Source organism: Aegilops tauschii, chromosome 5 (genome assembly GCF_002575655.3).
Source record: "Aegilops tauschii subsp. strangulata cultivar AL8/78 chromosome 5, Aet v6.0, whole genome shotgun sequence".
Lineage (NCBI taxonomy): Eukaryota > Viridiplantae > Streptophyta > Magnoliopsida > Poales > Poaceae > Aegilops > Aegilops tauschii.
In genome coordinates, this window is record NC_053039.3 from 547,267,759 (window position 1) to 547,282,819 (window position 15,061).

At 42.3% G+C, this 15,061-nt stretch overlaps 1 protein-coding gene across 2 annotated transcripts; it reads left to right on the top strand.

The window, feature by feature from the left end:
* Nucleotides 1–1,086: 1,086 nt before the first annotated feature.
* Nucleotides 1,087–9,461, top strand: LOC109737950 (cycloeucalenol cycloisomerase). 2 transcript variants are annotated; one of them, XM_020297065.4, is made up of 7 exons: nt 1,087–1,363; nt 1,491–1,574; nt 2,766–2,807; nt 3,252–3,362; nt 4,044–4,235; nt 4,848–4,945; nt 7,550–9,461. In XM_020297065.4, exons 1-7 carry the CDS (start codon nt 1,148–1,150, stop codon nt 7,728–7,730), a joined length of 924 nt encoding a protein of 307 aa, XP_020152654.1. In that variant the 5' UTR covers nt 1,087–1,147; the 3' UTR covers nt 7,731–9,461. The 2 variants fall into 2 exon arrangements, with proteins under 2 accessions (XP_020152654.1, XP_045085250.1); XM_045229315.2 differs by lacking the exon at nt 7,550–9,461 and adding an exon at nt 5,723–7,537.
* The last annotated feature ends 5,600 nt before the right edge of the window (nt 9,462–15,061 follow it).

The window sequence follows — 15,061 nt, forward strand, 5'->3', positions numbered from 1 at the left end:
TTCAAATGAGTATAACAAAAATATAACATATATTATGTCGTGTAATTAAGGCCTTAATTAGGGCATTAGGCTATGAAAACTTATAGGTCTAGATCCAATATATGAATGGACTTAAGTCACAAAGTTTGTCAGAGTTTGTACTTTGTCTGAGACCATGTAGCTAGGAACAACCGAGAACTATAATCGGCAACGGATCAAACCAACTCAACAGCCCTTTAATATGTACTCCCTCAGTTCCAAAATAATGGAAGTTCTGGATTTCTCCTAAGTCAAACTTGCTTAAGTTTGATCAACTCTACAGAAAAATGTGCTAAGATCTACAACATAAATATATATGAATTTTTTTTCGGTACACCCCCCTTAAAAGTTGGCACGGATCTTAAAGTTACTTAAAAGGCTATCACTGTATTAGCTTGCAGATTAGACATATTGAATATATTGATTTGGATACAAAAGATTATATTATTCTTTTTGATTGAAAGGGTGCCTTGTAATCTTCATGTTTAATCTGCATCGAAATCCGTAAGCTTTTTAAGGGGGTGTACTGAAGCGAAGTTTATATTCTACAAAGAATCTCACGAGACTAATATTTTTTGAATTGTTTGGATCGCTTACCACATGTGTCATGAGACTAATTTGATGCTTTATATGTTGACATATTTTTCTATATAAACTTGATTAAACTAGAACATATTTGGCTTAATTGTGACAAACCCAAAACTTCAATTATTTTGAAACGGGCGTAGTACATATATATTCAGGTGTCGTTACATAACGCAATCAACCAGCCGATACGAATTACGATCCTAGTATAAACTCACAAGGAAGATCTGATGCGTACGTAGGGTGCTTGATACTCACGCTACAAGATAATACTATCTTTAGCACGTGGTATTCGAAAGAGGGCGACCTGGATAGGATAGGCCATACGTACGTAGCGTACGACACTTGAGAGGTGACGAATCCAGAGAGCAGGGCGGTAGCTAGTCAGCTAGGTTGTGCAACGGACGAAGCAACACTGCCTTCCCGAACGAAGCAACAACGACGAGTATAAAAGCCGGCCGGGCTCTCAGACCTTGTAGGCTCGCAGTATCTGAAACAACAAAGTTCGTTCGATCGAGTACCTCGCCGGCAGCGGGATCGGGCAATGGCAGGGGAGTCCCTTGGCCCGCGTGCCCGGCCGACGGTGCCCTCCCCGCCTGACGCAGCAGCCCGGCGGGCGGCGGCGGGGAAGGGGAAGAAGAGAAGCGCGTGGCTGGCGGCGGACGGGAGCAAGCGGTGGGGGGAGGCCTTCTTCCTGCTCTACACGCCCTTCTGGCTCACGCTCTGCCTCGGCCTCGTCGTCCCCTTCAAGCTCTACGAGGTACACTGCCTACCTACGCTGCATGCCCTCTGGTCGATCTTGACAGCAACGAACGAAGCAAAAGCCATGTCAAGAGTCACTCGGCTCGGTTCACGGAGCATTTTTGGATTTATACTGTGATGTGCAGAGGTTCACGGAGCTGGAGTACTTGGTTATTGGATTGGTGTCTGCCGTGCCTGCGTTCCTCATCCCGCTCTTCCTCGTAGGCAAGGTACGACGTACTACTAATCTTGATCCGCACAACATCAACAACATTTGCACCTTAAAACTCAATTCAAATGATGGGCTAATATTATTTCAGTTACAATCAATATTGTCACAAACCTCATACATGCATGGTTAACCTCAATTAACACCAGGAATGTGTTCAGGTTTTCGTAAAATGAGTTTATTGGCACAACATGATCATTTGACATTATTAGCACCGCATTATTGGACACTAACTAAATATGGGACAAAAACTCTTATCGGTCACAAATATCTTTCCACAAATCATTTCTTCAAAAAAGGGCATAAAAGTGTGTTCAGAAAATTATTTTTAACCATGGGACACCAAAACAAAATTGTACAACTAATATCTAGGACTTCAGTAATATTATATCGTTAGGACCATAAGTTAAGTGTAAGAATTGACAGGTATGAGATATCTAAACATTGATTTTGGATATCCAAATATTTTTATACGTATAACTTTTTGCACAGGTAATTGTTTTTTTGCACAAATGATATGGACAAAATAGTTTTATAACCCCCACAATTTTTGCATTTAAAATATTTCCAGATAAAACTTTGCGTAATTGGTACAAATTAATTGCTTTTGTCACACACAAAAAACCATACATCAATTATTCAAAATTTGACCTCAAATGCACAGTTTTGCCCAAAATAAACAGATCATTGCACCTGATTTTTGATTTGTCAAATATTTTGCAGAACTGAATTGTACTTGAAAAAACAAACATGTTGGCAAAGAATAATTTCAAATCCTTCATAAATCATTCATAAGTTAGGTGTGGCGCCTTTTTCCCCGTTTGTTCTCTCTTCCTATCTTCCTGCCCTAGATTGTATTTCTTTTGGAGAAGAGCTCTTGATCCCCTTGAGTAGCAAGAGATTTATGCCTTGTATATGGTGCTGCTTAGTGGTTAGTGCACCAAATTGTGTCTCCTTATATGTTAGTTTACTTGGAACTGACATGTGTGTCATCATTCTTGACTCCAGAGGAACTAGAACGGTGGGTTTGCTGGTTGCTCGCATGTTTGAACAAAAGGAGTAATGTTAAAATGTCTTAAATAAATAAATAAAGCGTAAATATTCTTAGAACTCATTTTCAAACTTGTTTTTACTAATGTTGAGCACAGAGATCATATATTTGAAAGCTAACCCAATTTTTATTTCATTTCAGGCAGACAACAATAGAAGTTTGAAAGATCGTTATTGGGTTAAGGTAATTATTTTCTCTCTGGATCTTTTGTGACCCTATTTGAGTTCTAGGAATATATGTTGTCTTGGGAAACCTGATTACTGCATGTTTCATATTCTAAATATATTTGTGACTACAAATTATATGTCACTCAGTATTAATTTAGACCTACTAAAATGAAAAAGTTTGTTACAAAATTATTAAGAATAAAACTTTGGTCAAGTGACACTCCTAAAAATTTTCTGTAAGGTAAATCAACATGCTACTCAGTATTTCTGGATAATGTAGTATTTAGTGTTTATATTATTCAGTTACCTGTACTTGCTTTGTTATTGAGCTTCTAATACAAGTAACCTAAGCGGTACTTCTCATTGTTTATGGTCATCTTTATATTTGGTAAGGCAATTGTTGGTTCACTTTATATCTTCAAGACTGCTTGCTAATCCAGGGCACTTGTTTCAAATGCAGGCTAATGTTTGGATTATGGTTTTCAGTTATGTTGGCAACTATTTTTTAACACATTACTTCTTCACAGTTCTTGGTGCATCATATACTTTTCCGTCATGGAGGATGAATAATGTAAGATCATGATGCAAGAGATGATGGGTGGGGGATTGGACCTCTAGTGTCACTCTTTACTAATTTAATAGTAGTGAAGTTATGACACTGGTGCTAAAGAAATCAGGAATTTGTGTCATCCCATACCTTTATTCCAACTTCAACACTTCATATACTTCCCTCCATCCACTCTAATTGTTCAGTTGTCTGTTAATACTAGGGTTTGAGTTTCCATGTATTGAAAAAGTAGCATGCCCTAGCAGTATGAGTTCCAAGCCAGTTGTTGCCTCGTTTTGCAGCTCATTGATGCAAATTTAATTTTACGCTTGATTATAAAAATAATTTAGTTGTTACATGTTGTTAGTGCAAGTTACATAATCCTCGTTGATACGAACTACATAAACTTTCCTGGCCAAGTGAATTGGGTTAGAAGATGAACGAAGACTAGTTTTGTCTTGCCTGAACTGAACCGCTACATTATTAGAGTTTCTTGGCCGAAAGTGCAACAAAACAGAATACTCAGCGCAGTCCGCAAGTTGACCAGGACACAATACTTTGTCCATTCTACAACTTTGAGACTTTAACTACATTTCATTTATATGCATGCTTATCTTTATAGTACTAGGTATTGTTGTATACTACTACACTCTTTAAAAAAATCGAATCAACGTATTCCTTGTTGATTTTTCCTTCATATTTCAGGTACCACATACAACATTTCTCCTGACTCATGCTTGCTTCCTATTTTATCACATGGCATCAAATATAACACTTCGCAAATTACGCCACTCTACAGCTAATTTGTCGATGTCTCTTCAATGGTTGTTTGAAGTTGCGTGGATTTTAGCACTCGCATACTTCATAGCATACTTGGAGACCTTAGCCATTTCAAATGTATGTTCCAACATGTATTTCTCCCATAAATAGCATTGGTTTCTTCATGCATACTTAGACACACTATGTAGCTTTTTCCACCATCTAAAACTATTTAACTTCCCTCTGCTTGCTTATACTGGTAGTCCTCAATGATGTGTGTATTAAATCTTTAAAAGAGAACATTAGGATATATCAAATTCGTCCACATTCCAGGTTTGTAATTACAAATTAGTGGTTGATCATTAGTCATGCACTATAGAAATGCCTAATCAAAAGTTAATTTGTCTGTGCACCTAGAGGACCGAAGTGAAGAGAAGCTAGTTTAAAAAGGGGATTGGTTTATTGTTATATATAGAACGGAATCTGCACAATAGAAACTTCACAGTGTTTAACTATTGAAACTTAATGTTTCAAAAAAAATTACTCCTTCATGGATTGGTTATTGACTAGAGTTATCTCCTCTGTAAACATCTACAAGTGTTGTTTCTCAGTTCTAATTGATTTTATATGAAACATTGCATGCTTGTTTGTTTGAAGTAATATATTCTCCTTCTACATTTATACATTTTATCGTAATATATTTTTTATTCCGAAAGAAATTATCTACTGATTTTTTTTGGACATTTGCAGTTTCCATATTATGAATTCATCGATCGGGATATAATGTACACAGTAGGCTCATTGTTTTATGCCTTATACTTCCTTGTCAGCTTCCCAATGTTCTCAAGGTAAAATGAGTAAAAAATGATCTGTTTCAAATGCTTGAGCTACTGTTTGTTTAAAAGGAATGTTATGATTTACCCCTATTCCTGTTATGCACTTTATCGATGAAGTTGTGCATTACGACAACATTTCCATACTCCTAACTTAGTCCATTTTAGCCGAAATATTTATTATACAATATATGTATGAAGAAGCCATGATAGCTTTAGTACACCAAAAATGTGTTAGTTTCAACTTGCAAGAATTTACTTGTATATTGTTTCTGCTGGGTTGATAAGAATGAGATACTTCTAGTGTCTCCTTGAGTTACCAATCACCATCCCTAACAGGAATAAATTCCGCCCTTTTATGGTAATAAATATTCTTATTCCCCTTGTCCACAAACTAAACTAGCATGATGTCATATTTATGGTAGACTAAAATCATGCATCCTTCTTGTCCTTCAAGTCCGAACTCTCTTTATTATTCCAAAGATAGGCTAGGTATTCCTTGTTTTGTGGGTGCCTTCATTAATAAGGAGACACTCTGCTATTCAATACGAATTGCACCATTCCTCTGCACCTGCAGCTGGCAACAACATATCCAACCACCCGCACATCTCGGCCTCTATCTCTCTCTAATCACATGTCACAATCGTTTTGGTAGCAGAGCCAACGATCTCTCTTGTGCCTGTTACCATGGGTGAATCTGCGAGTTTTAACGAATGCATCTCCATCACCACCCTCAAGGAATTCAATGAGCACATGCTCAGTGAGTTTAATACCCTCACCGCCATCATGTAGGAGAGTATGGCGACCATCGCGACCTTCAAGAGGAGCGGAAGGAGCAGGGCCTTGCCAATGCACACTTGAAAAAAAACTGGGCATGGAGACTCCTCTTGGCGCTGACGACACCACCGGGCTGGGGGAGGTGGCTCTCCGCATGTGACCAAGACAACGGGTGCCGCCATCAACACCGCCAACATCCATTGATGGTTGATCGCCCCGCTAGTGGCATCCGCCACATTTCTTGCTGCTAATAGTTCGTCCTGCCTCTGCCGATATTGCTCAAGGGGTGGCATGCCCTCCCCACCAATGAGCACATCGATAGTTGGACTCTCCATTATCACAAGTTGGAGTTCCCGACCTACAATGGCGACGGTCACCCGTTGTCCTGGCTTAATTGATGCGATCATTTTCTTGCAGCTCAATGCACACTAGTGAGCGAGAAAACATGGGTGGCATCCTACCACCTCACGGTCGTGGTTAACATGTGGTACTGCAACTTGGATAACAAGCATGGCCAGTCCACCTGGGAGGACTTCACACATCAATATATGCTTTACCACCCTCTCGCGGCAATCCGTTCGACGAGGTTATTTAGTTCACCTCTAGGTGTAGTGGCCGACTACGAGAAAGTATTTCTGGCTCTCGTCTCATGATGTAAGTTCTTTCCTGACGAGGAGGAACACGACACCTTCATAAGTGGTATTTTCCAACCCCAAGGCTCCAGTTCTTCTCCTTAAGCTAATGACAGTCAGGGCCGCTGCCCGACCAAATCGTTGGAGTCACTCGTCCGGTCCTACTACCCCTCGGACGCCTTGGTTGGGGACACTTATTCGGCACCTCCCATCGTCAATCGTACATTCATTCTCTCTCTCCAAACGAGATGGAGGAGCTACGTCACCAGGGCCTTTGCTAGAACTGTGGAGACACCTTTGTCCATGGACATTGCTACAATTTTTATGTTGCTGATTACATTCTACCCTAATGATGATGAGCCTACCACTAATGTTGGGAAGAGTTGGCAACCCCAATTTTTGTTGCTGGCCTTGTTCGACATTTGCGGCTCTAGAACCATGCAGTTGCACATATCCATTGGTGGCGTCTCCCTTATGGTTCCCATCTACACTGGCTCCACACACAATGTTGTGGCGTTTGAGTTGACTAAGCGCGTGGAGATCACTTTGCACAAATGCGTGTAGCTTTCTATCGTTGTTACCAATGGCGATTGCATTACCAGCGATGACATATGTTGTGGCACTTTCATCGCCATTGACCGGGAGGCTTTCTCCCTCGACTTATACCCCATCCCACTTGGCTTGTTTGACGTTGTGTTAGGGGTCCAATGGCTCAGTACACTAGGTCATATCCTTTGTGACATTACCCAACTCTTCATGGCCTTTTGGCGCGATACTCATTGGGTCATCTGGCACGGGGAGGTGGCACCCACTGGCACACCAACACTTCTATCATCAATATGCCAGCCAGAACCTCATGGCCGAGTTGATGGGACCCTCACATTTTATCAATACCAACACAATATTGCTTCTTGCCGATACATCAAAGCATAAAAGCTTTTGGGAAAGAGAGAGAGAGGAGGGAGAGAGGGAGGGAAGGAGAGAATTGGAAGAGAGAAGACCAACACAACTCACAAGTACGTATGCCATTCTAGATAGCCGTGCTTGAACAATAGAAATGGTAGCCATATTTTTATTTTATCTTGAATAAATTCCATAAACACTAGTACTATAAGCTTGTGTTGTGACACAGAAATGAAAATTAGACGTGTCTTGCACTGGATCCCAAGTCTAAATGCAACTACATTTAACTCTATTACTTGACATTCAGGATTGATGAAAAAGCAGAGAAGTGGAGTCTGTCGAGGGTAGCCATTGATGCCCTGGGTGCAGCAATGCTTGTCACAATAATACTTGACTTGTGGCGCATATTTCTAGGGCCAATAGTGCCCATCCCTGAGTCAAGACAGTGTGCCCAACCAGGTCTTGCATGGTTCCAGGTGCACACATAGCGCATCTAATCCTCTAGCAATCCTGCAAATTCTTTGTTCCACATGTACTATATTGGACAGTGCTAGCTCTTCATAGACTATACTCATTATCACTATATAGTTTACCATTAGAGTCTAGAGGGATGTTGTAGACCTGTTATGTAAATGTGGATGATTTGTAAATCTCTTTGTTTGCTTGGTTTGTTGTTTACAAACAATCTTTGCTTCATGATTAAACCTTATTCTTGGTCATGCCACATTTTTCGGAGTAAAAAAACATCTTCATCCTTATTCAGAAATCGGATTTTGGAACACTTGTGATTACACCAATGCACTTGAATTATCTTGAGTCACATGGGGATCATCACCAAGAGTGAGCATGATACGTTGTTGTTGTGGCTGTTGTGGTGATTGTGGTTGTGTTTGTTTTTGGGCATCCAAGTGCAAATGATATTATCTCATTCATTTATGTATGCACTAGCTCTGTACATGGTATATTTTGCAGTTGGAAAACACACAGAGAGTGGTGTGTACTCGTTTTTTGAGGGAAAATTATCATGGCACACTTTATTAACATCAAATAATAATTGCACCGTACACGTGATATTGTAGAAGAAAGCTAGGTGGCTGGTCGGTCCAATTCCAAATAGAATTGAGGACCATCCTAGGACGTAGCCCAGTTTTCAAAGATGCAAAACATCACTAGCAGGGTATGTGGCCCATTATTGCCTTTATTCGACCCAAATCTAGAGCAAATGTCATTAGAGCATGATTAATAGTACGGCCAACTGATGGCTATGTGATGTTGAAATGTCTTCTATACTTAAGCTTATAGCAGGCAAGTACAATTGTGGGATATAAATATGTACTACTTCTTTGATATATGACTCATCTCACTCTATTACATAGTGTCTAGGAGCATCTGTTGTAGCTCTTCCCTCTTCTCTCTCCTCCAAATTAGCAAAAATATAATATTTAATGTCTTTCAGCCCGCCTACACCATTGATACGTCTCCAACATATCTATAATTTACGAAGTATTCATGCTATTATATTATCTGTTTTGGATGTTTATGGGCTGTACTAAACACTTTTATATTATTTTTGGGACTAACCTATTAACCGGAGGCCCAGCCCAAATTGCTGTTTTGTTGCCTATTTCAGTGTTTCGAAGAAAAAGAATATCAAATGGAGTCCAAACGGAATGAAACCTTCGGGAGAGTTATTTTTCGAACGGAAGCAATCCAGGAGACTTGGAGTAGACGTCAGGGAAGCTTTGAGGAAGCCACGAGGCAGGGAGGCGCGCCCTACCCCCCTGGTCGCGCCCCCACCCTCGTGGGCCCCTCGTGGCTCCCCTGACCGACTTCTTTCGCCTATATATGTCCATATACCCTAAAAACATTGGGGAACAGAATAGATCGGGAGTTCCGCCGCCGCAAACCTCTATAGCCACCAAAAACCAATCGGGACCCTGTTCCGGCACCCTGCCGGAGGGGGGATCCCTCACCGGTTGCCATCTTCATCATCCCGGCGCTCTCCTTGACGAGGAGGGAGTAGTTCACCCTCAAGGCTGAGGGTATGTACCAGTAGCTATGTGGTTGATCTCTCTCTCTCTCGTGTTCTTGATTTGGCACGATCTTAATGTACCGCGAGCTTTGCTATTATAGTTGGATCTTATGATGTTTCTCCCCGTCTACTCTCTTGTAATGGATTGAGTTTTCCCTCTGAAGTTATCTTATCGGATTGAGTCTTTAAGGATTTGAGAACACTTGATGTATGTCTTGCATGTGCTTATCTGTGGTGACAATGGGATATTCACGTGATCTACTTGATGTATGTTTTGGTGATCAACTTGCGGGTTCGGTGACCTTGTGAACTTATGCATAGGGGTTGGCCCACGTTTTCGTCTTGACTCTCCAGTAGAAACTTTGGGGCACTCTTTGAAGTTCTTTGTGTTGGTTGAATAGATGAATCTGAGATTGTGTGATGCATATCGTATAATCATACCTATGGATACTTGAGGTGACATTGGGGTATCTAGGTGACATTAGGGTTTTGGTTGATTTGTGTCTTAAGGTGTTATTCTAGTACGAACTCTATGACAGATCGAACAGAAAGAATAGCTTCGTGTTATTTTACTACGGACTCTTCAATAGATCGATCAGAAAGGATAACTTTGACGTGGTTTCATACCCTACAATAATCTCTTTGTTTGTTCTCCGCTATTAGTGACTTTGACGTGACTCTTTGTTGCATGTTGAGGGATAGTTATATGATCCAGTTATGTTATTATTGTTGAGAGAACTTGCACTAGTGAAAGTATGAACCCTAGGCCTTGTTTCGAAAGATTGCAATACCGTTTACGCTCACTTTTATCCTTAGTTACCTTGCTATTTTTATATTTTCAGATTACAAAAACCTATATCTACCATCCATATTGCACTTGTATCACCATCCCTTTGCCGAACTAGTGCACCTATACAATTTACCATTGTATTTGGTGTGTTGGGGACACAAGAGACTCTTTGTTATTTGGTTGCAGGGTTGCTTGAGAGAGGCCATCTTCATCCTATGCCTCCCACAGATTGATAAACCTTAGGTCATCCACTTGAGGGAAATTTGCTACTGTCCTACAAACCTCTGCACTTGGAGGCCCAACAACGTCAACAAGAAGAAGGTTGCATAGTAGACATCAACCATCTTATTGTACTTGCCCTTAGCTCGTTTTGCTGCATTGTGGGCCTGCAGTTGGCGTTGTGGAAGTGCCCCAGTGGCCGAGATTTGTGGTGCAATGCACCCCAATACCAGCCTCCAAGCTCGACAATCCCGCCATGTAGAGCTCTCCAATACTTTGGGGGTGGGGGGGGGGAATCCGACCTAGGTCTATTTTTTCTGACTAAAGAGTACAACAGGGGAGGTGGTCAACTACTATAGAGGTCGGCCTAATTCACGGATGGACCTCCCGAGGCCGTCTCTAGAAACTCTAGGCCTCGGTGCAAAATGCAATATAGAAACCGTAAATTGTCTCTAGAAGACATGATGACTTATGATGATTGTGGAGACAAGAGTCACAAGCTGCGTCCTCGCCTCTAAGTGAGACATCGTAGCTTGCTACCGCTTGTAGTATCGCTTCTGTCTTTGGCGAGGTCCTAGAACGGCCTTGCCGAGTTCGACGCTCATCGTTGTTCTCCTCATGCTGCCCCTGCCCTTCAGGTTGGCGTGAAGCAGAATACTGACGTTAGAAATTTTCTAGATGCTTGATGATTAGCAAGACTATGGTTAATTGAATACATTCTCCTTCGGTCTCAAAATATGTGTCTCAGCTTTAATACAACTTTATACTAAGATTAGTACAAAGTTCACACACTTATTTTTGGACGGATAGAGTACTTAACTGAAATCCCCTATACTGGGCACCTTAACGCGACAAGTGAGTCACGAGACCACCACCCCCCCCCCAAATAGAGAGATACACATGTGACATGTCACGTTAAACTAACTTAGGATCCCAGATTTATCCGGGCGGGTCCACCACGTCTTTCTCTAAGGGGCGACCGAGAGGCAATCGGGAGGCAGCGCCTAGGGTTAGGGTTTGTACGTAGGGTGGTGACGATCTCGGGGCAGCGGAATCACGGCTGGCGCACTGATCTTGGCAGGCCACGGTGTTGGTGTTCTCCGGATTGAAGGTGGTGCCCATGGCGTCCTCTTCGAGCAGGGGGAGGGCCTTCGCAAGGGGGCAACTCCGAAGAAGGCGGCTCCTACTGCAGCGGGGAGTCAGATGAACAGTGAGAAAAGGAGATCCTCGGAATCTCCAGTAGACGTCAAGACGTCAGAGGAGGCTGCGACCATGTCGGCGAAGATGGGGGGACTTGCGCGGACGGAGAAGGAGGCGGCTGGTTTTGTGTTTGATGATCCAAGCCCTGGGAAGAAGCAGGACATAAAGTGGGCAGTCATAGGGAAATCCTTCTCACCTCGTCCGTTGAACAAACGTGCTTTTGAAAGAGCGATGTGATGTCTACTACACAACCTTCTTCTTGTAGACGTTGTTGGGCCTCCAGGTGCAGAGGTTTGTAGGACAGTAGCAAATTTCCCTCAAGTGGATGACCTAAGGTTTATCAATCTGTGGGAGGCGTAGGATGAAGATGGTCTCTCTCAAGCAACCCTGCAACCAAATAACAAAGAGTCTCTTGTGTCCCCAACACACCCAATACAATGGTAAATTGTATAGGTGCACTAGTTCGGCGAAGAGATGGTGATACAAGTGCAATATGGATGGTAGATATAGGTTTTTGTAATCTGAAAATATAAAAACAGCAAGGTAGCAAATGGTAAAAGTGAGCGTAAACGGTATTGCAATGCTAGGAAACAAGGCATAGGGTTCATACTTTCACTAGTGCAAGTTCTCTCAACAATAATAACATAATTGGATCATATAACTATCCCTCAACATGCAACAAAGAGTCACTCCAAAGTCACTAATAGCGGAGAACAAACGAAGAGATTATTGTAGGGTACGAAACCACCTCAAAGTTATCCTTTCTGAGCGATCTATTCAAGAGTCCGTAGTAAAATAGCACGAAGCTATTCTTTCCGTTCGATCTATCATAGAGTTTGTACTAGAATAACACCTTAAGACACAAATCAACCAAAACCCTAATGTCACCTAGATACTCCAATATCACCTCAAGTATCCGTGGGTATGATTATACGATATGCATCACACAATCTCAGATTCATCTATTCAACCAACACATAGAACTTCAAAGAGTGCCCCAAAGTTTCTACCGGAGAGTCAAGACGAAAATGTGTGCCAACCCCTATGTATAAGTTCAGAAGGTCACTGAACCCGCAAGTTGATCACCAAAACATACATCAAGTGTTCTCAAATCCTTAAAGACTCAATACGATAAGATAACTTCAAAGGGAAAACTCAATGCATTACATGAGAGTAGAGGGGGAGAAACATCATAAGGTCCAACTATAATAGCAAAGCTCGCGATACATCAAGATCGTGCCGAATCAAGAACACGAGAGAGAGAGAGAGAGAGAGAGAGAGAGATATCAAACACATAGCTACTGGTACATACCCTCAGCCCCGAGGGTGAACTACTCCCTCCTCGTCATGGAGAGCGCCAGGATGATGAAGATGGCCACCGGTGAGGGATCCCCCATCCGGCAGGGTGCCGGAACAGGGTCCCGATTGGTTTTTGCTGGCTACAGAGGCTTGCGGCGGCGGAACTCCCGATCTAGGTTTCTTTCTGGGGGTTTCTGTATTTATAGGAATTTTTGGCGTTAGTTTCACGTAGGGGGTGTCTCCGAGTCGTCCACGAGCGCCCCCACCCTTGTGGATGGCCAGAGACTCTTCTGGCCCAACTCTTTTACTCCGGGGTCTTCTTTTGGTCCATAAAAAATCGTCAAAAATTGGCACGTCAATTGGACTCCGTTTGGTATTCCTTTTCTGTAAAACTCAAAAACATGGAAAAAACAGAAACTGGCACTGGACTCTAGGTTAATAGGTTAGTCCCAAAATCATATAAAATAGCATATAAATGCATATAAAACATCCTAGATGGATAATATAATAGCATGGGACAATCAAAAATTATAGATACGTTGGAGACGTATCACGATGCAGAGAGCCTGGGGACTCCATCGTGAAGCCCAGTTCAAGGAATTGGGTGGGAATAAGTTTATGATCAGGTTCGGTAGCGAGGGAGATTGGAAGCATGCCCTCCATAATGGTCCGTGGCAATTTGACTTCAATATTGTAGTCCTGAAGGATTATGATGGGGTGACTAGACCGTCCGAGATGATTTTTGACACTACTGACGTCTGGAAAAGAGAACAAAGGAGTTTGGTGAGGCTATTGGGAACTGGCTGGGTAGAGTGGTTAAAGTGGACGTTGGTGAAGATGGACTCGCTAGAGGAACACAACTCAGGGTGAGAACCAAGATAGCATTGCATGAGCCTTTAGTCCGTGGTTTTTACCTGAAAACGAAGGCGGATGATGAGAAGATGAAGAAGCCAGAGGATGATGAGAAAACATGGTTTGACTTTGCATATGAGAGTGTCCCTTGGCCCACTTTTTGTTTTGACTGCGGAAGACTAGTGCATGTAAATGGACAGTGCGATCCCCCTGTTGATCCGTTGGCGCAATGCGGGGAATGGCTACGGGCTTCACCAGAGAGATCCTCGTCGGGGCAGCATGAACACAAGCAGTGACAGGGAGGCTCAAGCAAAAGTTTCAGTAAAGAGAGCTCAATGTCAAGTGGAGGAGAATATGGATCGAAAGGGTATGGGCACGTCAGGGACTTACCAACCCGTCGATCCTTATATAGGGAGTACACACCTGATACGTCTCCAACGTATCTATAATTTTTTATTGCTTCATGCCATATTATATTCTGTTTTGGACATTATTGGGCTTTATTATACACTTTTATATTACTTTTGGGACTAACCTACTAACCGGAGGCCCAGCCCAGAATTGCTATTTTTTGCCTATTTCAGAGTTTCGTAGAAAAGGAATACCAAACGGAGTCCAAACGGAATGAAACCTTCGGGAACATGATTTTCGGAACGAACATGATCTAGAGGACTTGGACCTTACGTCAAGCAATCAACGAGGAAGGCACGAGGTAGGGGGCGCGCCCTCCACCCTCGTGGGGCCCTCGTTGCTCCATCGACGTACTTCTTCCTCCTATATATACCTACGTACCCCCAAACTACCAGATACGGAGCCAAAAACCTAATTCCACCGCAGCAACTTTCTGTACATGAGAGATCCCATCTCGGGGCCTTTTCTGGAGCTCCGCTGAAGGGGGCATTGATCACGGAGGGCCTCTACATCATCTCCAAGGCCTCTCCAATGAAGTGTGAATGGTTTATCTCAGACCTTCGGGTCCATAGTTATTAGCTAGATGGCTTCTTCTCTCTTTTTGGATCTCAATACAATGTTCTCCCCCTCTCTTGTGGAGATCTATTCGATGTAATCTTCTTTTGCGGTGTGTTTGTCGAGATCCGATGAATTGTGGGTTTATGATCAAGATTATCTATGAACAATATTTGAATCTCCTCTGAATTCTTTTATGTATGATTGGTTATCTTTGCAAGTCTCTTCGAATTATCAGTTTGGTTTGGCCTACTAGATTGATATTTCTTGCAATGGGAGAAGTGCTTAGCTTTGGGTTCAATCTTCCGGTGTCCTTTCCCAGTGACAGTAGGGGCAGCAAGGCATGTATTGTATTGTTGCCATCAAGGATAAAAAAGATGGGGTTTAGATCATAGTGCATGAGTTTATCCCTCTACATCATGTCATCTTTCTTAATGCATTACTCTGTTCTTCATGAACTT

Excerpts from the sequence above, each read along its gene's own strand:
- LOC109737950 (XM_020297065.4), top strand. The coding sequence starts at position 1,148 with ATGGCAGGGGAGTCCCTTGGCCCGCGTGCCCGGCCGACGGTGCCCTCC. Across the intron at positions 3,363-4,043 it reads CGTCATGGAGGATGAATAAT|GTACCACATACAACATTTCT; the intron begins GTAAGATCATGA and ends TTCATATTTCAG. Across the intron at positions 4,946-7,549 it reads AGCTTCCCAATGTTCTCAAG|GATTGATGAAAAAGCAGAGA; the intron begins GTAAAATGAGTA and ends CTTGACATTCAG.